This window comes from Vigna angularis, chromosome 2, assembly GCF_016808095.1.
Source record: "Vigna angularis cultivar LongXiaoDou No.4 chromosome 2, ASM1680809v1, whole genome shotgun sequence".
In the NCBI taxonomy this organism is placed as follows: domain Eukaryota; kingdom Viridiplantae; phylum Streptophyta; class Magnoliopsida; order Fabales; family Fabaceae; genus Vigna; species Vigna angularis.
The window spans coordinates 51,156,538-51,177,058 of record NC_068971.1 but is presented as its reverse complement, the minus strand read 5'-3'; the positions used below and the strand labels follow the sequence as shown (position 1 = coordinate 51,177,058).

The 20,521-nt window shown below is 30.3% G+C and overlaps 2 protein-coding genes across 3 annotated transcripts; one reads left to right on the top strand and one right to left on the bottom strand.

The window, feature by feature from the left end:
- The first annotated feature begins 1,447 nt into the window (after nt 1-1,447).
- LOC108329680 (CBL-interacting protein kinase 2-like) lies at nt 1,448-4,736 on the top strand. 2 transcript variants are annotated; one of them, XM_017564015.2, is made up of 2 exons: nt 1,448-1,698; nt 2,833-4,736. In XM_017564015.2, the coding sequence occupies exon 2, from the start codon at nt 3,061-3,063 to the stop codon at nt 4,408-4,410; it is 1,350 nt and encodes a 449-aa protein (XP_017419504.2). In that variant the 5' UTR covers nt 1,448-1,698; nt 2,833-3,060; the 3' UTR covers nt 4,411-4,736. The 2 variants fall into 2 exon arrangements, with proteins under 2 accessions (XP_017419504.2, XP_017419503.2); XM_017564014.2 differs by lacking the exon at nt 1,448-1,698 and adding an exon at nt 2,330-2,444.
- An 887-nt stretch (nt 4,737-5,623) lies between these two features.
- On the bottom strand, nt 5,624-10,404 carry LOC108329679 (protein NRT1/ PTR FAMILY 5.1). Its single transcript, XM_017564012.2, has 4 exons — nt 10,183-10,404; nt 9,741-9,958; nt 8,083-8,639; nt 5,624-6,771 (listed from the first exon to the last, which is right to left on the bottom strand). The coding sequence occupies exons 1-4, from the start codon at nt 10,286-10,288 to the stop codon at nt 5,889-5,891; spliced, it is 1,764 nt and encodes a 587-aa protein (XP_017419501.1). The 5' UTR covers nt 10,289-10,404; the 3' UTR covers nt 5,624-5,888.
- Between the last annotated feature and the right edge of the window lie 10,117 nt (nt 10,405-20,521).

Genomic DNA, 20,521 nt, shown 5'->3' with positions numbered 1-20,521 from the left:
CTGATATTAGCACCTTCTTGGGAGATTGTTTGAAATATATCGTTTTTTTTTAAAATTTGTTTTCCAACCTTCAGTATAGATTTTGAAAATGAAGCAAATTTGCCATTAAGAAAAGTTTTATTTTTATAAGTTAAATTATACATGAAATATCAACACAAATCAATTGCACCAAAATAATTCCATTATATGGTTTCTTAGGTTTAGCATTTCAATGCTAGAAATAATTTTCAAAATTTATGTAAAGAAAAAATGATCTAATAATGTTTTTTATATATATATTTTTTTAGTTTTAAAAACTTAAAATACCTTTTGGAAACTAAATTCAAACAAGGCCCTGATCTCTATCATGAGCGTAAAAAGCTAGGATTGCATTTGAGAGCTTTAAAGGCTTCTCTATTAAAAATAAAAAAAATAATAAAAAAAAACCTAGGTTTGTAATCGAAAAGCTTTCGAAAACACAATTTTATTATGAGAAAATTGATATATTTCCAAACATGATGGACATATGAGCTAACTTAAAGGTTTCCCATGAGTGAAACTTGTAAATACTTTATCTAAACCAATGCATATGATATGTATACAATGAGACTTAGTTTATTACATGTACACATGAAATGTCTTATATATAGATTGGACAAAAAACACCTACATAGATATCATGGATCTTAGATAATGTAATTATGGTTCGAGAACACCTTTTTAATGAAATGATAATAATGTCTAATTTGACAATATTGATCACATTTTTTAAAAGTTTTTCTTTAAAGTGAAATATATTAATTGAAAAATACCTCAACATTGACAAGATTTTTTTATTGGTAAATTCATTATTTATTATATATGTTCATTAGTAATTGATTTGCACTAATAAAAAATTATTTCTCAGAAGAGATAATCGTGCGTGGCATTTGCATTAAGTGTGTTAGATACATGATAGTAAGATATATCTGTTTTGCAAGTCACAATTCGAAACAATTTAGAAAAATGTTAAAAAAAATGTAATAACTCATGTTGTCTATCAAGAGATATCTTATATTAATGAAGATTGGGTAGGTTGATGCACTTTTTTCACGAGTGCAAACTTGTTGGATTGGCGTTTTTGTTAATTGAAAAGGGTGCTAAAAGCAAACAAGTGAAAGAATTAAGCTACCAACATTGAAGAGAAATACACACATACGTGGACTTTAAGTTATGTAATAACTTATACAACGTAATATGATACCATAAATCAAATAAAGTGATAACTGATAAGGCACCAAATCCAGATCAGATACATGTAAGCACTGGTCCCATTTTACCTTCAACTGCACCGAAAATTCAAAACCAAAGAAAACAACTCAACCATATTAATGACACCTTAGATCAGACACTGAAATTTTGCATTCATAATAAAGTCTCAAGTGTACGTTTTTATATATAAATATCGTATCATAGCAGAAACAAATACAGATATAATCCTAAAAACTGTTTGGGGTAGTTTGTATTTGTTACTCTTCCCCTCTGTTGCCAAACAGAGGCTTACAATTGAAAAGATTATGTTTTTCCTGACATAGTTGTTGTGTATGTTTTTGCTTATGTTATCTAGGCTGTGCTTGAAAACACAACACATTAGTAAAAGTTAAGAAATTGGTGGACTTTTTCTGGATTTTCTGAAGGCTGTGAGGAAGCAGAAAGAGTTTTGATTGGACAACAATTCAGGTTTTGATTACTTTTGCCTTTTTTTTTCAAATGATTTATTTGTATAGATTAGTAAGAAACAACAAGTTATTTGTACTGAAAGAATATTTTTACATTAATCAATTATTTTCTTTTGACTTAATTAATAGCTATAACGGATGATGATTTACTTTAATTCTTAGATTAAAAAAATTAAAGATAAAGAAATTTCTCTTTCGTTAGTAATCATGTTATCTGTTATTGTTTACTTTATTTTTCTGAAGATGTGGTTTGGTTTATTTATGTAGGTAGAGTTATTCTATGAAGTTACTGTTATGGAATGACTTGATTGATATAGAAAAATAATAAAACCGATACAGAATTAAACTTGAAGAAAGTGAAATCAAATAATAAAATAACAGAATTAATACATAGTGATATTAAGAATTTAGGTGATATAGAAAGTGATTAGGTAATAGAGTTGGAAAATTATTAATAGTAGGAACTAACTGATACAAAGATATTTGAATGTGATTAATAATTTTGATCTAAATATGTAGTTGGTCTAAATACTGAATAAAAAATATAATAAAAAATATGAAAAGGGAAATAACGTAGGCATATTTGAATGAGAAAGAGGAAAAGACAGTGAAATATGACGAGGAATGTGGATTGTATTTGACAACTTAGGGAAAGTGAAGAAAGTGGTTTATATATACTAAGCTAATTTGTTCATTCCAATACCATTATGCTTTTTCCCTCTCTAACGTCCCATCTTCCTTCAAACGGTAACATCTTCTTCTTATTACGATTATGCTTCTTCTGCTTCTTCTTCTCTTACTCTATTTTTCACAACCTTTCTGCTATCTTCTTAGGTTTGACAATGTCGTAATTCAGCTCAATTCTCCTAAACTTTTTTTTTTTTATCTTATTCTTTATTTGGTTGATCGATCGAGGGAAAGTGCAAGGTTCGTTTGGTTATGTTTTTTTTTTTGTTGGTTGAAGACGATTAAGTGGTTGAGTCCACGGCTTGTGAATGATGATGTTTTGACTTTTGTGATGTCTTATATTGTTTCATGGAATTGCATTCTATTTTAATTCTACTTCGTATATATTTGCGTTGGAACTTTTGTATATGTGTTTTTTTTAATGGTTTTTTTTGTTTCTCATTCTCAGGGAGAGCATTTGAATTGAGCATCTTCTCTGAAGCCATTTTTTGGTTGCGTTTCGCACGTTTTTTGGTGGCTTCTCGAGGAGGTTGAAGGAGTCCCGTGAAACCTAGAATTGGTGATGGTGGTTTTTTTTTCAAGGTTAGAGAAATTGGAGAGAGATAGATAGAAATAAAGGTTCCTCACTTAGAAAACCGGGGTGCTTATTTTTGTGTCTGAGGGTTTGTGCTTGAGAATGGGGAAAAGAGGGAATGTGTTGATGCAGAAGTATGAATTTGGGAAACTATTAGGGCAAGGAAACTTTGCAAAGGTTTACCATGCAAGGGACCTCAAGACCGGGGAGAGTGTTGCCGTTAAGGTGATTGAAAAGGAGAAAATTTTAAAAATTGGGTTGGTTGATCAAACAAAGCGAGAGATATCTATCATGAGACGGATTAAACACTCCAATGTTTTGCAACTGTTTGAGGTCTTGGCCACCAAGACCAAGATTTACTTCATCATGGAATATGCCAAAGGGGGCGAACTTTTTAACAAGGTGGCTAAAGGTAGATTAAGTGAGGCTAGGGCAAGGAAGTACTTTCAACAATTGGTCAGTGCAGTTGATTTTTGCCATAGCAAGGGCGTTTATCACAGGGATTTGAAGCCAGAGAACTTGCTTTTGGATGAGAATGGTATTTTGAAGGTAGCAGATTTTGGGTTGAGTGCATTTGTTGAATCGCATCGTCAAGACGACATGTTGCATACAGTTTGTGGAACTCCTGCATATGTGGCGCCTGAGGTTATAAGTAGAAAGGGCTATAATGGAGCAAAATCTGATGTATGGTCTTGTGGAGTGATCTTATTTGTTCTTTTGGCTGGTCATTTGCCATTCTATGATTTGAATCTCATGTCACTGTATAGGAAAATAGGCAGGGCGGAATACAAATGTCCAAACTGGTTTTCAATTGAAGTGCGCAGATTGTTAGGGAAAATCCTTGACCCCAACCCAGATACCAGGATATCCATGGCAAAAGTTATGGAAAATTCGTGGTTCAGAAAAGGATTCAAACCCAATTCCGGTGAAGTGAAAAGAGAGTCTGCAAATGTGGATTTAGTTAATTCTGATCAAGTTTTTGGTTTGTGCGAGAATACAATCACTGCTTCTGTTGAGGCAGTTCAAGAATTGGTTGCGCCTGGACATTTAAATGCTTTTGACATAATTTCTCTGTCTGCAGGGCTAGACTTGTCTGGCCTATTTGCTAACATTGGTGAACAGGAAGATGTCAAATTTACATTCATGAGCTCTGCCTCATCTATCATGGCTACAGTGGAAGATATTGCTCGCATTTTGAGGATGGTGATCATTAAGAAGGATGGAGGGCTGCTGAAATTGGAGAGATCCAAGGCAGGTAGAAAAGAACCGCTTTCCATTGATGTTGAAATATTTGAAGTTGCTCCATCTTTCCATTTGGTTGAGATGAAATCCGGCGGTGATACATTAGAATTCCAGAAGATAGTCAAGGAAGATTTAAGACCAGCTCTCAAAGATATTGTTTTTGTTTGGCAAGATGAGCATTACTTGCAGCAACAGGACTGTACTCCTTAAAAGATTCATTGACTTTTCAAGTTTTGAATGAGTTACGGTTATGACAAAGTTATCATGGTAATTGAAATGTTCATATTCATACTCTAATAAATATGGTTTTGGTTGAGAATGTCTGCTAAATTGTGAGATGTCATTACATCATACTTTAGCTAGAAATAGGTTTTTGTTTTCACGCCAACATGTGAATTCAAACTTAATTTGTAATGGTTTCCAAAGGTTATGGTTATTCATCATGCCCATGCCTACAATGTATATTTCAGTCACAGTACTAATACAAAGAAGAAAATAAATGAAGCTCGGCTGAAGCTTATTTGGTTGTTTTGTAATCAAGGTTGTTTGTTGCTGTCATAAAGATGCGTGGTGTAGTGTAATTTTTCACAACCCCTTTTTTCAAGTTAGACTATAGCTTTTTAAGGTTGAGGTTTTATCACATTTACCTGAAACTCAAGCTTTAATTATGAATTATTATGAATTCTATTTACTCATCAGTAGTTTTCTAGGAAGAACCTAACTCTTATGGAGTAAAGTTTACCCCACAGCTTCAGCTATGTTTAAGCAATGGATCTAAGTGGTTATTTCTAACCTTTTAGTAAAAATGTTATGCTGTTCATTGTTGTGTTATGGGTCCTGACTATTTTGGTTACGAAACAGTTAGTGTGGACATTTCACCCGTAGTTTTTTTCCCACATAAAGAAGAGCATAAAATAATATTTATATTGTCCCCAGTTTAGCTTTGTATAGTTTTGAATTGATAAATTTTCAGGGATCTTAAGGTTAGAATTATAAGGCTGAAAAGAAAGTATAGTTCTGTCAAAATATTTTTCTAGCTACAAAGTTTTTCAACTTAATTTCATGGAAACCTCTGTGAAGTTATGATACCATCCAAGTTCAAGTTACAGATGTCTGGTTTTTGAGATGGTTCTAGGCAGAATCGATTTTCTTTTTCCACGTTAATAATAGCAAAGCAACCCTTTGATTGCTCACACTATACTCGTGTTAGCTGATTCCAACGCTAAACTACACACAGGCTTCATTGTTGTGTCTCTGTATTATGTTTAGATCGTATCATTGCGAAGGACATGAATATTTTCATCACCAAATTAACAGAATTTGTAAAAAATGTAATCCAACGCGTTCTTCGTAATGGATACATTTCGTTGGTATATAAAGTGATAAGCATTGCATTTTCACTTGAAATTCCATCACCAAAAGCTGAAAAAAGAGAATACTAACATCACAAACATTTTACAATATAGCACACATGGTGTGATGAATACTAAGATATTAGTTTATACGTTCATAAATTCTACACAAACTTGTGTATCTGAATTTATTTGGTTCCAACTTCACTTAAAGGTGGAGCCAATTAAATTCAATATAGAATCATTGATCAGTTTGTCGTAGAATCTGAAGTAAATTTAAGCTTCATATCACACTACCGGTTATTTGTGGTGGCCTAGAATCCTAATAGCTAGTTTTCACACTTGTAAACTAAGAGAAGCGTCTAAAGTTGGGTTCCCCTCCATTTGAACACAAAGGCTCTCTTTGACCCTTATTGATTCCCTCTTATAAATGTACCTACTTGAAACCCAAAAAAAAACCACCAAATTGATACTTGACATGACCAACAAAAACCCATAATAGTAGTCCAAGTGAGAATCATTCAAGTTGTCCCCTATCCAGCTCTTTTTGTCACCCCTTCCTGATATTTTATCAACCATTGTCACCAAAAAGCTGTTCAAGAAGTTCCCAACACCGATCCCACTAGTGAAGAATGTCGTTCCTAGGCTCTGCATGTCTTCAGGGGATTGATCATAGAAGAATTCTAGTAATCCAATGGCATTAAACACGTCTGCTATCCCTATTAATACATACTGAGGCATCAACCAAAATATACTCATGGGGACAATATCTTTAGGTCCAGCTATATGGTTTGCACTGATAACATGCATTCTTCTAACTTCTACTGCATAAGCAATTGCAATGGCTATGATCTGGATTGAAAATCCAATCCCAAGCCTTTGAAGCAATGTGATTCCTCTGGGATGACCAGTTTTCTGACGCATAAACGGTACAAAAAACCGATCGTACATTGGCACTGAGAGAAGCATGGAAAGTGTCACAAAGCTTCCAAGAGAGGCTGAGGGTATTCTAAAATGAGGTCCAAGGTTTCTGTCCAAAGTGGTTCCTTGTTTCACAAAAAGAGTGTTGATTTGTGCCCAAATGGTGCTTGGAATCAGTGTCACCAGCCATATAAGGGCCATACCAAAGATAAGTTTAGAGCCTTCTACTTGGGTTACTGTCAGCGGTATCCTTTTGGAACTAGCACTGTCTTCTTTAATAGCAGCCTTGTCCAAAAACCTGCACACAAGTTTTCAGTTTCTAACATAATTAGTATAAGTAAAAAAATACTGTCTTTATTTTATGTGGCAGTGGAATGTTCCAACATGATCCAATCTTTTGCCGATGAATGTGCCCTATGTGTCTCTCTATGCACCAAGAATTCAAATGGGAATTATATCGTGTTTTTCATGCAATATGTGATAGTTATTGTTTGTAGTAACCTGCAACAGTGGTCACAATTTAGTTGAAAGATAGAGACTATGAAAGAAGACTTCAAAGAATATTTAAATAATCATATGAGAGCATTTTTATAAAATATAAATAATCATATACAACAAAACTTCATATTTGAATATTTAAATTATTAAAACATTTCCCCACTTATTCTGCACCTTCCTGATTTCTTTTGATCATTAATTTTCTCATAAATATTTTTTGTAGTCTCTTTGTTTATTTTCTCATCACACGTTCCATCCTCTGATTGTATATAACCTCTTGATATCTTGATGTCAATTTGTTTTTTTATACTCTATCCCTACATCCATTCCTTATATTTAATTTTATACTATAAAAACTGAGAAATGTTTTGTTAACATTCAATTCAACTTTTTCGAATCCTATAATTTCACTTTACTTATTTTTACTATTATGTTATAAATTTTTTTATGTCTCTCTCATTGGGTGTTGACTTTCTCGAAACTTATCTCATTCAAATTTACGTAAATATATAGTATATAACCTTTTTGTAAATGGAAATGTTGTTTTTCAATCTTATTATTATATTTTATGAAGTGTTATAAGTAAGAGAGATTTACAGTCTCAAGTCTTTTATATATACATTGACTCGTAAATCAGATCTATCAGATCCAAATTTTCTCAATTATGTATCCAACTCTTTTCGATATTTTCACACAAAGAACTTGAAAAAACATTGAAGTACTTTGGAAGTTCTCTTAATTAAGAAGGTGTTTATTAGGAAAAACAAAAAACAAATCTTTAAACGTGTCATCTAATCTTCCATCTATCATTCTATATACTAATATATCTGAGATTAAATAAAAGTTACTTTCAGATGCACCATTACTTCCACATCACTCATATGTCCTTACACATTCCAAAACTATAAAAACTGATGACACCTTTTAACCTATCATGTCACTTATTATATTGTCATGTTTCTGTTTTATTAATTTATTTCTGTTTCAAGATATGGACTAACCTTGAGTGTCTACCAAGAAATATGCATTTTAGAGGTTGTAATGAGTGAATTGAAAAATGAGAAATATAGTATGTCTGGTTTCTTTAACCGAAAGTTGATGATGTGCAGACCTGAGTGCTGGAGTGTGATAGAACTGGCGTTTTCCAGTGCTAAGATAATGTTGGAGGTTGTGCTCATAGAGATGAGAGGGGTCAGTAGGAAGTTGGAGTTTTCTATTCCTGAATGCTGCAATGGGGACACGAACGAGGTCTCTAGCAGGAGTACTGGTTGACCTTACTTTGTGGCGATAAATTGGTGTGCCTATGTAGAATATAAGCAATGAAAGGATGAGACCAGCAGTGGGAATACCATAACCAAGTCCCCATCCCAAGTTCTCTTGAATGTATACCAATCCTAAACTGGCAATGAAAGCACCCAAGAATGAGGTGAACATCCACCAGTTGAAGAAGGAGGCCTTTAGCTCTTTCTCATTCGGGTTGAAGTCATCAAACTGGTCAGCACCTAACGTTGAGATGTTGGGTTTTGTTCCCCCTGCCCCTATTGCCATTGTGTAAAGGGCTGTGTAGAAAAATGCAATCTGTGAGTTTGAAGCCTTCTTGCATATGCCATTGCTGCATGTTGGTCTCAAGCTCTTCAGTGACACTGCTACTGTCAGAAGTGTCATACCCTGTCATCAAATAATGCAACTTGTAAGTGCATCAAGTGCTTTGCTAGATACACACATCTATATCACAGTTGTTAATTTTTAACCTGCAGTACATGCAAATCTGCATGAAATGATACAACATACTCAGGTAAAAAAACAAAGTGATCACCATTTAGAATAATTTCTCAAGGGGCATATTCTTTCATTACCAATCACTTGGTAATTCAGCCTTCCAATATAATTTCTCATCCCATTTTTATAAACTGACAGTGCACATTAATTCTTTGAAATGAATTTTGGAAATCCTAATATCATTGTCACACTTAGTATTATATAAATTTACTAAAAATAGAAAAATGTAGCATATTCAATGAGTTTTATATGATTTTACTATTTTTAATAAATCTTAATTAACAATAAAGAATATATTATTTACTGGTCTCGTAAATATTGATTTGAAATACAGAAAACCCATGCTATATATATTGAAAAAGTTACTTCTGTGGGTAACATTTTACATAAAGCCTCTCTTATTTTTTCCTCTTTTAAAAATTAAACTTTAAAAGAATAAAAATAAGAGAATATTGCCCAAAATATAGGTAATGCTTCATTATATACATCTCACACTGAACACTGAACACGAAAAACATAAATAAAATAAAATAAAATTTTGAATTGGAAATTGTTTTTTCTTGAAAAATCAACCACAGAAACGAGGCCACATATGGCTTCATAGGTGGGGCTATTTTTGAATCACAAATAATTATCTTGTCCTATCTATGACAGTTAACAATCATATATATTGCCCCCACAAGTGCAAATAATAGAATTGGAAGTATTTGGTGGATGAGGTAAACTCACAAAAAAGGTGCTAAAAGTAAATAAAAGAGAGAAGAGTTAATTAATTTAGATTGATTAACTTTCAAAATTTATTATAAAATTCAACAAACTTATTATATACAGTAAAGTATAACAATTTCACTGTTGGTATTGTTTGTAACCTTTTCACAGTATTTGGTTTGTATGGAATATAAAATATGGTGAATGTTGACGCAAGTGGATGATGATGGAGAAAATACAGAGAAGTGTTTGGTATTTTGAAAGAAAGAGAAAAGAAGTTACCAAGACATAAATGAGAGATGAGAGAGTGAAAGTCCAGAAGCGACCCAAGTAAGAATCTGCTATGCAAGCTCCAAGAATTGGCGTTATCCACACAGATCCTGACCAGTTATTCACATTCCTCACTGATGAAACTGTGTCTTCATGAAGTTGGCTTGTAAGGTAATTCACCAAGTTCGAAGCCACTCCATAAAAGGCCATCCTTTCAAATGCTTCATACCCTGAATCAAACACCATTAAATCAGACTAATCATACCATATCATCATTCATTCATGCTATACGTAACTATATATATATATATATATATATATATATATATATATATATATATATATATATATATACAGAAACAGTTTAGATGTATGCTGCCTGCATAATGCAACCAATATGAATAAGAATTAAGAAAAGTTCAGTGGAGATCTGAGAAAAGGAATTGATTCTGACCAACAAGAAAAGCACAAGCCTTCCATTTGCCGGTTTTGGATGAAAGTGCAGGGTGGCCACGGAAATCAACGGTGGCATCTTTGGTATAATCTGCATTGGCTTCCATTGATGACAGATATTACATAAACAATAATATAAAAAGGAATAACCAAAATAAGAGATGTATATAGCAAGGTTGTGATATATCAAAGAGAGCAATAAATGGAGAAAGAGATCGATGCTAGAGAAAACGGAGGTGCTGCTATCTCTATATATACTATCCATCACGGCATCTTTATATTTATTTTTTATTTTCTCTCATCGTTACATGCACTTCTACTAGAATTATTTTTCCTATACTACATATAATCATAATAATCAATAAAGACACATGTAAAGGTTAGTTAATTTTATTTAAAAATCAAATATATAATTCACATACCATTTATTACATCTCATTAATATGTTCAAACTACACCTACCATTATTAACAAAATGATATCTATCTAATATATAAATCGCAAAAGACTTATGATATTATGATATATATGTGACTTCAAATTCAAAAATAACATAAATTAATTAATAATTTTCTACACAATTATTCAAATTTAAGGTCAATTAAATTAAATATTACATCATTAAACACTTATATATACATATACACACACATATTTTTTTAATTGGAAAATAATTTTCACTTGAGAAAAAACATCTCACTTAAAAACTGGATGTTTTCATGTTCTTTTTTGCTTGAGTGTTATTCACCTTTGAGAAGAGATAATTGTCTCTTCATAGCCTTTGCTTGAGAAAAATGAAATTTTGGCAAAATTCACAATATTATCTACAACCCAAAAATTATCAATTATAAATCTTTATTTAAGTTTTGAACATTAAAATAAGTTTGTTCTTCAATCAAATTAATATGCATACGCATGAAAACAAAGGGTAACTATTCAACCCTTAAAAACAAACCAAAATCAATTTTGTACATTTTCCATTGTTTCTACTGTATTTGTCAACTTTGAATATAAAATTTGTTTATTATAATTAATACAAATCAACTTTATGTTAAGCTCAAATTTAAAATTTGTGAAAATTCAAGTGTGAAACTACGAGTCTAGAAAAACCATCTAATATCTCAAGATTTTAAATTGAAGATAATATATATGAATTATTTTGAATTGAAGATGATATATATGAATTGACTCAATTATTCAATTCAAAATTTCCAATTATGTACTAATTATTCTTAGTATGCCCATGAAGAATGCAACAATTGATGTTGAATGTGAAAAGTATTATATGACTAATTAAACTTGTGGGTAAAAGTACTTTTGAAGAAAAATTGCAATGTGGAAAAGACTTACGATTAAAGAAATTCTAATCTAAAGTTGAAAGTCTCACGTGAAATGAAGATGAAAGAATGAGATCAACAATATATAAGAAATATGAATAACAAACTAAGTATCTTAATGTTGAGTTAAATATTTTATTTCCATAAAAAAGGTATTTTCACAACAAAAAAATATATCAATATGAAATGAAGAAAAAAGCACAGAGAGATTGACTAACAAATAGAAGAGAAAAAAAGTTAAGAATAAATAATTTATTTTTTAATTTATGGGTAAATAATTTAAGTTTGTAAAAAATGTTTTTTTCTTTTTATTTTATTTTGTCCTTACATAAATATATGTAAATAAGTTTCTATACAAAATCAAACTTATGGCACCTTGTTTTTAAATTTACGAAATGATTCTCATCCCATTTTTCTCATGTCTCGTCTATATATATACGGTGTAAGAATATATGATTTAATTAGAAATGTATATGAAAATATTTAATGCAATTTAAATAGATAATAATAAATATTTTTAACATATAAACATATTATAATAAAAATTATAGTATTAAATATCTTCAAATATACAAATTGCATTTCAAATTTGTAATGGATAATTTAAATTATAATGTAAGGTTAAACAAAAATATTAAATTTTAATTGAGAAATTGATAGTGAAAAAAGAGAGCAAATTGAAAGAAATGGATGATTAATAAAATCAAGTAAAAGGATGGGTAATTTGAGATGGTTAATTCTTTTGCTAATTGTAAAAGTAATGTGTAAAATACACTCAATAAAGAGAGAAATTATATAATATTAATAGTGTTTATAACATATAATAGTGATGATAAAGTTAGAATCTACAATCTCTTACTATAATGTTTTAAACTTCTCATTTTCAAAAGAACCCTAGAAAGTTAGGTATAATTATACTCTTAATCATAAGTAACTATAGAAAGTTTATTTATTTCAATAACTATATCATAAATATAAAACACCTCTAATATCTCTGTGCATGATTAAAATTTTATCAAAAGATGAAGATGGTTGATGATCTTTACAATGGAGTTCTTATATGAGGTTACAGTTGAGCAGCCATATTCAAGTATTGAACTGAAATAATATAAATGAAAGTAGAAAAATCTGTGGCCATACTTGATCGATTGAATTAAGCATTGACTAAAATTGGAAAATCTGGAACCACAGAAGAGTGAAAATGCCCTAAGTTTTGCAGTGCATCACATAATTCAAGTTTTTTCAAACAGATGGTGGGCACAGGAGGCACGGAGGGTACAAATTTGCACCGACCCATTATCTCTGCCAAATCAAAATCAAAATGACATTATCTTATAATTATATCATCTTAACTTGTGCACATTTTTAATACAAACTTCACACATAAAACGTTTGGTTCACACCTATGTACCCGTCAACATCTTCCCACACGAAATGTTAGAGTGATAATTGAATACGTACACAAAAATGACTAGTTTTTTTTTATAGTAAGTATTGTTTATATATTATTGCTAGTTTCAAATTCTTAGAGCAAAATCTAGTAATCTAGTAAGTAGTTTTCATAAAATTTTAAATTCAAACTCTGTTGTAATATATTATAAAAAAATCTGTAAAAAACTAGTTTATATACATGCTTCTCGAATTTTACATTTTTATTTTTCAATTTAAATTATTATTGTATTGAATTTGAATTTTCATAATTTTCATATGGAATTTTCATATAACTATCATGTAGTGAAACATTAATTACTTTAATCTATAATGTTGAATTTTTTAATTTGACTTACATAAAAATTAAGTTAAATTATGATTAAAAAGGTGCAATAATTATTTGTCTCTAAAATGGAAATAGATACTAACATATCAACAGGATAATAAAAATATATAGGATAGTAATAAATGAAAAAGATAGGTTGTATAAGCTAGTAGATATAAAGAAGCTATTTGTAATGGAAAGAGATTCTTTCATATAAATAACTACCATTTGAGAATCCATTATAAATAAAATAAAATAGACAAATAAATATAAATAAAAAATACGCTTAACAACACTTTACTAAATACAATAAATATAAATAATAAAGATAAATAAACAAAAAAAATTGAGTTAAAGGCACCTCATTAAATGAAATAAAAAGGAAAATAATGTAAATAAAAATAAAATTATAAACACATCATTAAATAAAAATAAATATATATAATAAAAATAAGTAAATAAAAAATGAGACTAAAAACATTTAACTAAATAAAATAAATAAACAAATAAATATAAATAAAATGAGATAATTAACACTTCATTAAATAAAATAAACATAAATAATAAAGACAACTAAATAAAAGTAAAAAAAAAGAATAAAAAAGTCTCACTAAATAAATTAAATAGATAAATAAATATAAATTAAAATAAATTTATAAACACTTCAATAAATATACATAACAAAAACAAGTAAATAAAAATAAAAGAAAAATTAAAACATCTCACTAAATAAAATAAACAAACAAATACATGTAAATAAAAATGAGATTGTAAACATCTCATTAAATAAAATAAATATAAACAATAAAGACAAGTAAATTAAAAAAATAATATTAAAAATACTTCACTAAATAAAATAAATATAACTAAAAATGAGAATGTAAATATCTCACTAAATAAAATAAATATAAATAACAAAAAGAAGTAAATAAAAAATAAGGTTAAAAATACCTCATTAAAAGAAATAAATAGGCAAAATAAGTGTAAATAAAAGGGAAGTTATAAATATCTCACTAAATAAAAAGAAATAGAAATAATAAAAATAAAAAAAATGACGTTAAAAATACTTTACGAAATTAAATAAATATAAATAATAAAAACAAATAAATAAATAAATAAAAGTTAAAAACACTTCACTCAATAAAATAAATGGACAAATAAATGTAAATAAAAATGAAGTTATAATAATTTCACTAAACAAAATAAATATAAATAATAATAAAGTTTAATCATCTTCGATGTCCCTCTTTATGTAGATTTATCTCAAATTGGTCCTTCAATTAAATTTTATCTCAATTAGGTACCTGTTTGTGCAAAATTGAATCAATTGAACCCTTTCCGTAAATTTAAATTAACGACGTTATGTTTTGAGTTACATGGCATGCTGATATAACAAATGTTAATAACGTGCAATGACTTGGTGAAATACTCTTTCATCCTCAGCTCTTTCATCCTCAGCATGTTACAATTCCGCTTTGGCATCGAGTTTCCAAAGGAGCACCAATATCAGCCAGGCGATTCATTCTGTTATCCCCGACGAGCGATTCACTCCCTCGCGATCGCAACTGCGGTAGTAAGACTCCGGCAACGGATTTTGCGGCCAATCGACAACTATCTCGGCGAGTGCGTCCTTGTAATCGGCGAGGAACGCGATGTAGTTCATGATGTAGCGCGTGACCGGGTGGATTCCACCTACATGCACTAGAATCTTTGAAGATTCCTTGTGAATCGCGGATTCAAAGTTGATTAACATCGTCTGGATGGCCTCACCAAGCCTCGCCTTTGAAGCGCACACCTGTAATATGATGAAGGAGGTTGATTCAGAAGAGAAGATGGAAGTTTTCACTGATCGCGTTGTACAAGTCCAGCATCCTGAACATTTTCTTTGTCGTTTTCTTGCACTTAGACACATTTTCCGGAAAGTCGAACAGCGTCGTCGCGCCATCTTTGCAAATCGCGGCAAAACACGAGTCCGCGATTTTCCTCTCCGTCGAATCGAAAACGCCGCGAAAACCTAGATGGAGTTGAACGAGGCTCTCAGAGGAGGAATCGAGTGCGACAAGGTGATGCATAGTGGACTGCAGACTCGTAACGGCCTTAAGGTACTATTTGGCTTCATGACGTGTGTTGCTGAAAAGAGGAACGGTTGCTATCGGACTTCTACACCGTTGGCAAACACCGAGAGGCACACCGGACACGATGCTGGCGATGTTGGAGTGCTCCTCTTTCTAGTACTTCACGTCTGCGTCGATGCTGGCGAGTTCGATCTCACGGTGGGAAGCCTTCGACGCGATGGAGGGCTCGCTAGTGGAGGGATCCCGACGACGGCGATGCGAGGGGCAATCGAAGGCGAAGATGAAGATGTAAATTAGCACCGGGATGGTCATGAGGACGAGGAGTGTGAGGATGAACTCGTGCGAGAAGAGATCGACGGAGCTAGAGGGTTGGCGAACGGCGGCGGCAGGGGAAAAGGAAGGACATTAATATGGAATATGGAGCTGGGGTGCTATCGAAGGGATGCAGGGGCGAGAAGGGTATTTTTATTTTAATTCCACGTCACTAACACCTTAACTCTGTCACATGTTTTCCATTTGCATATTCAGCATGTCACGTCATTGGAATGTTAACGTCGTCCTCTCCAATTGACGGAAAGGGTCCAATTAATTTAATTTTGTAGAAACAGGTACCTAAGTGAGTTAAAATTTTAACTCTAAGTACCAATTTGAAATAAATCTACCTAAACAGTAACATGAAAGATGATTAAACCTAATATAACAAATAAATAAGAAGTGAAGATTATCTCACTAATTAAAATAAATAACAAAAAAATAAATATGAATGAATAATCTAAAATTAGTACTTATAAATTCATTAATATCATCATTAGAATTATTACATTAAAATAAATCAACTCATTCATTAATAATTTATATAATAATAACACAATCATATGACAAAAATAGAAAGATGATTAGATCTCATTACCTCAAAATAATTTATCCAAACTAAATTCTATTACTAAATATATTAGGTTACTTCCAACTATTTTTAAATTTGATTGATATTTTTTTTAAATGGAAAACAACATACTAAGACATAAAAGAAGCAAAAAGATTTTCATTCCCTCTTCTGTCAATTATCACTATATAGAAGTTTATATTACTACTACATTAATATTTTAATATATTTTTTTCATACATTCACAAGTCATTCTACAATATTATAAAATATGCATTAATCATTCATGGACCTTACAGAAAATATTTTAATTGATAAAATTATTATTAGATTACAATTTTATTCTTATAGTTAAAACTAAATAAAATATAATAATAATAATAATTATTATTATTAACATAGTTAAAAACATTTATTACACGACTAAAATTTTATAAAATAATGATTTTATAATTCTCAAGTGCTGGTGAAATAAGTTGAAATCACAACCATTCTCACTAATTTTTTTTCAATTTTACCACTAAATCATCTTATCAATACACTTGATCTTTACAAAAGCATATCAATTTAATAATTAAAGTGATAAATATTCCATCTTTTTGGAAACAACGTCCAATAATTTAAGTATTTCCTTGAAAAAAATACGTAAGAAAAAGAGAATAAAGTAGTAAAGGATATGTATATATAGGCGATTTATTCTTTTTCTTTTGAGAATTTAATGAAAAATCTATTCCGATGATTTTTATAATGAAGGTACAGGAATCTAGTGTAGCCACATGGAGGAATCTATAATGTTGTTGCCAACAACTATGATAACTATAACCAACGGTACCGGAGACAAAAGTTGCATATGATAACTATACCCAACAGCATATTCTAAATAATGACGTTTTTCTCATTATCATTCAGTTTTCTCATTAGAAAATGTTTTTTAATAATTTTTTTATAACATTTATAATTTATATCGGTTTGTTTCAAATATTTTTTTAAAATAAATTTTAAAAAATTAATAAAATAATAATACTTAATTTATTGTCAAAAAATTATCATGAAAAATTGTTAACATATATCTGTCTCATAAATAAAGATTATAATTTTTCTTCACAAAATATTTTTTTTAAAAAGCATTTTATTTTTTTCTGAGACGTTAGTATTAATAAATATTCAGAACTTAATTTACTATATAAGTTGAAAAATTAGCCTGTTTAATTTAGATCCTACCTCAATACACTATTACTTCCAACTTAAACATAGGTTTGACTTGAGGAATGCCGTTGTCTAATAATGGACCACATTTTGTTGGCTCCACAAATGAAAATGAGATATTTTCACATACTAAATGCTGAGAATCTCATTCTCATAGCTTAGGTCAATGCTATCTATTAGACTGTCATCTTGATATTCTGCATCATTAATCTTCCATTCTTACCACGTGTTAAACTATAATCGGTTCATGGCTCACTCTTCTAACATTATAACTTCATTCAATTACAACATACATATTAAATTAAAGGGCTAAAAATGAAAATGGTGTTGCATAGCATGGAGGGCAAATAGCTGAATGACATAAACCCTACCCAAGCCAAGACCTGCTGAACAATGTTTGCCCTGCTGGCAATGCTGAAGAAGATAGAGACTGAAAAAGACTACTTCTGTGGTTCACATAACAAGAGTACAAGATAATGCTTTGGACAGACACCTCCCTCCAAATTCAACACTTTCATTCCTCAAAAAACCATACACATCACTGATTTCTTCGTACTTTCCAAACCTTGACAATGAACTCACACCACGGACTTACATGCAACTTCGATTCTTCTTAGCCTCACATCTTTCAACTTTCATTACAACTTAATCAATACCCATCTTGTTAGAAGAAAATCCAAAAGAGAAAAAGGATGATGCCTATGCCTATCTAAGATTTTTATCACATCAGTTCGACTCAATTACAAGAAACTTGAGAGTTAACTCCACTGCTGTCTTTGAAAATTTCTTGTATGATTGAGTACTACTGTCAACTTTCACACCATACATATATAATCAAAAGAATGAATACAAAACGTGATTATGCCTTCATGATGAATACCATGATACTTTTGTTGTCCCCCTTAGTGGTGATAATATGATTCTACGTCCATTAATAATAGAGGTAGTAATCCAAAGTCAAAATCAGAAAAAAGTATACGTAATTGTTATACCAATCATTTAGGATGCGTAGAAATGGTGGCTCCTTTGCAATTGGCAAGAAATGAAGGAGTAAAAGAGAAATGGCATAAGATTCATTGGCATACAACAAGTCACTCCGAGTGATGACTGCTACTAATCATGGGAGACATCAAAGACAGCGTATGCATGCAGCATCTTTAACATGGACCGTTGGATGTCAAGTCAGAAAAGAATAGAAATTACAAAAGTGAAGTAGACAGCAGAATAGCATAATCAGTGTCTGTCAGTGATAACCTTCGAGCCTTTCACATTCAGATTCCAATTCTGTAACTGTGAGATACCAATCTCATAAATCGGGGACACAGTTGGAAATTTGACTGTGTTAACTTTTGAAAGAAGCCACATATTTTAAAGGAAAAATAGTTCATACATATAAAAAAGTTTATCAAACGCTTAATATATGCATAAAAAAGAGAGTGATTATTTTTTCCTCAACAAGTTGGAATTTCTATCCATCGTATATAAAATAAATTTATAACATATAAGTAATTACAATTCCTATTTTACAAACTATTTTTAAAAGTTAGATTTAAAATTAACTTTTCAACATATATATATATATATATATATATATATATATATAAAAGAATGTAAACTTTGTTAAATATAGTAAAAAACTATATTTGAGATTAATATATATATATATATATATATAAAAGAATGTAAACTTTGTTAAATATAATAAAAAATTATATTTGAGATTAATCTCCTTTGTGTTAAATATATACATAGGGTTCTCTATTTATAATAGAAAAAATATCGACTAAGCCCAAAATATAAATAAGAAATAATAAAAAATTAATTAAAAGATAAAAGATAAATATAAAATAAAGATAATATATTTAACAAACTTTATATTAGAAACTGATTTTGTGATATTAAGTTAGGTTTAAAATGAATATAAGTTTGTAATAAAATAATATAGGTTGCATATTAGGCTGATGATGAAAAAAAGGTTGAGATAGAGTTAGAACTATATGAAACATCATATGTGTCAGCCTAAACTTATTGTTTTAATGACAAGTCATGGAAAAAATATATACAAGTGTATCATCCTATTATTGTTCACAGTCGACGGTTTTTAGAGAACGATGAAGATGTTTGTATCCATTTAAAATTATTGATTTTTATAATTTCTTTTTTATAGATTAGAGATGTTTTACATTGAGATATTTTATATATTTCTTTTACATTTTCTTTTAAATTAGACTATATTCACCTTTTTATTTTTTAACAATATAAAATGTATAGTATGAACAGTCCTATCAAGAAATGGACCGCACAGGCAATTGATCAGTCAAACTCAAACCATTTTAATCAAAATGGATTGTCTAATTAAGGAGTGGGTAGGATAATCAAGACTAAACGGCTTAAGGCAAGAAAAACATCCTAATTAAGTCTATAATCAAGTTTAAATGAATTCGGGTCATAATTAGGCCGGCTCCAAAAGCCCATTATGAACTACAAATAAAGGTACAAGAAAGGTAGTAGATGATGTATTAATTATGTATTCATTATCCTAGTAACAAACAACAAAGAGAGTCGTCTCATTGTCAAAATAAGGATTGTCTTCTGAAAGGCGTGATTAACACCATCTTATAAGGGTTCACCGATAGAGGCACATTAGCGTTTTTGTCCAATAAAGAAACATGGAAGCACTCAAAACAGTGCATCTCATAAAAAATAGGTCAGAAGAACGTCCCTCATCACCTTCACAAACAAAGATTTTTGAAAGAGTCTAACCCAAATCGTGATTATCCAATGGTTATATCGATTGAATTGGCCAACTATGAAATAGGTAAAGTTCTAGTTAATCAAAGTAACTCAGTCAACATCTTGTATTGTATTGAAAAACTTTTCAAAAGATGGACATCTCAAAAGATCTTATTGTTTCACATAACAAACAAATCCGTGGACTTCTCAATTGAGCGAATCATCACTGGGTACTTGGATCTAAACAAATAACAAAGAAATCAGCTCCTACTTAACATTTTAACTACTTTTAGTCTAAACTTTTATTCACTGATAATTTTGTTAAGTAACAGCATCAATTGATCATATAA

Coding starts and splice junctions, on each gene's coding strand:
- LOC108329680 (XM_017564015.2), top strand. CDS start 3,061: ATGGGGAAAAGAGGGAATGTGTTGATGCAGAAGTATGAATTTGGGAAA.
- LOC108329679 (XM_017564012.2), bottom strand. CDS start 10,288: ATGGAAGCCAATGCAGATTATACCAAAGATGCCACCGTTGATTTCCGT. Junction 8,640..9,740: donor CATCTCTCATTTATGTCTTG/GTAACTTCTTTT, acceptor ATTTGATGACAG/GGTATGACACTTCTGACAGT. Junction 6,772..8,082: donor TATCACACTCCAGCACTCAG/GTCTGCACATCA, acceptor ACTTGTGTGCAG/GTTTTTGGACAAGGCTGCTA.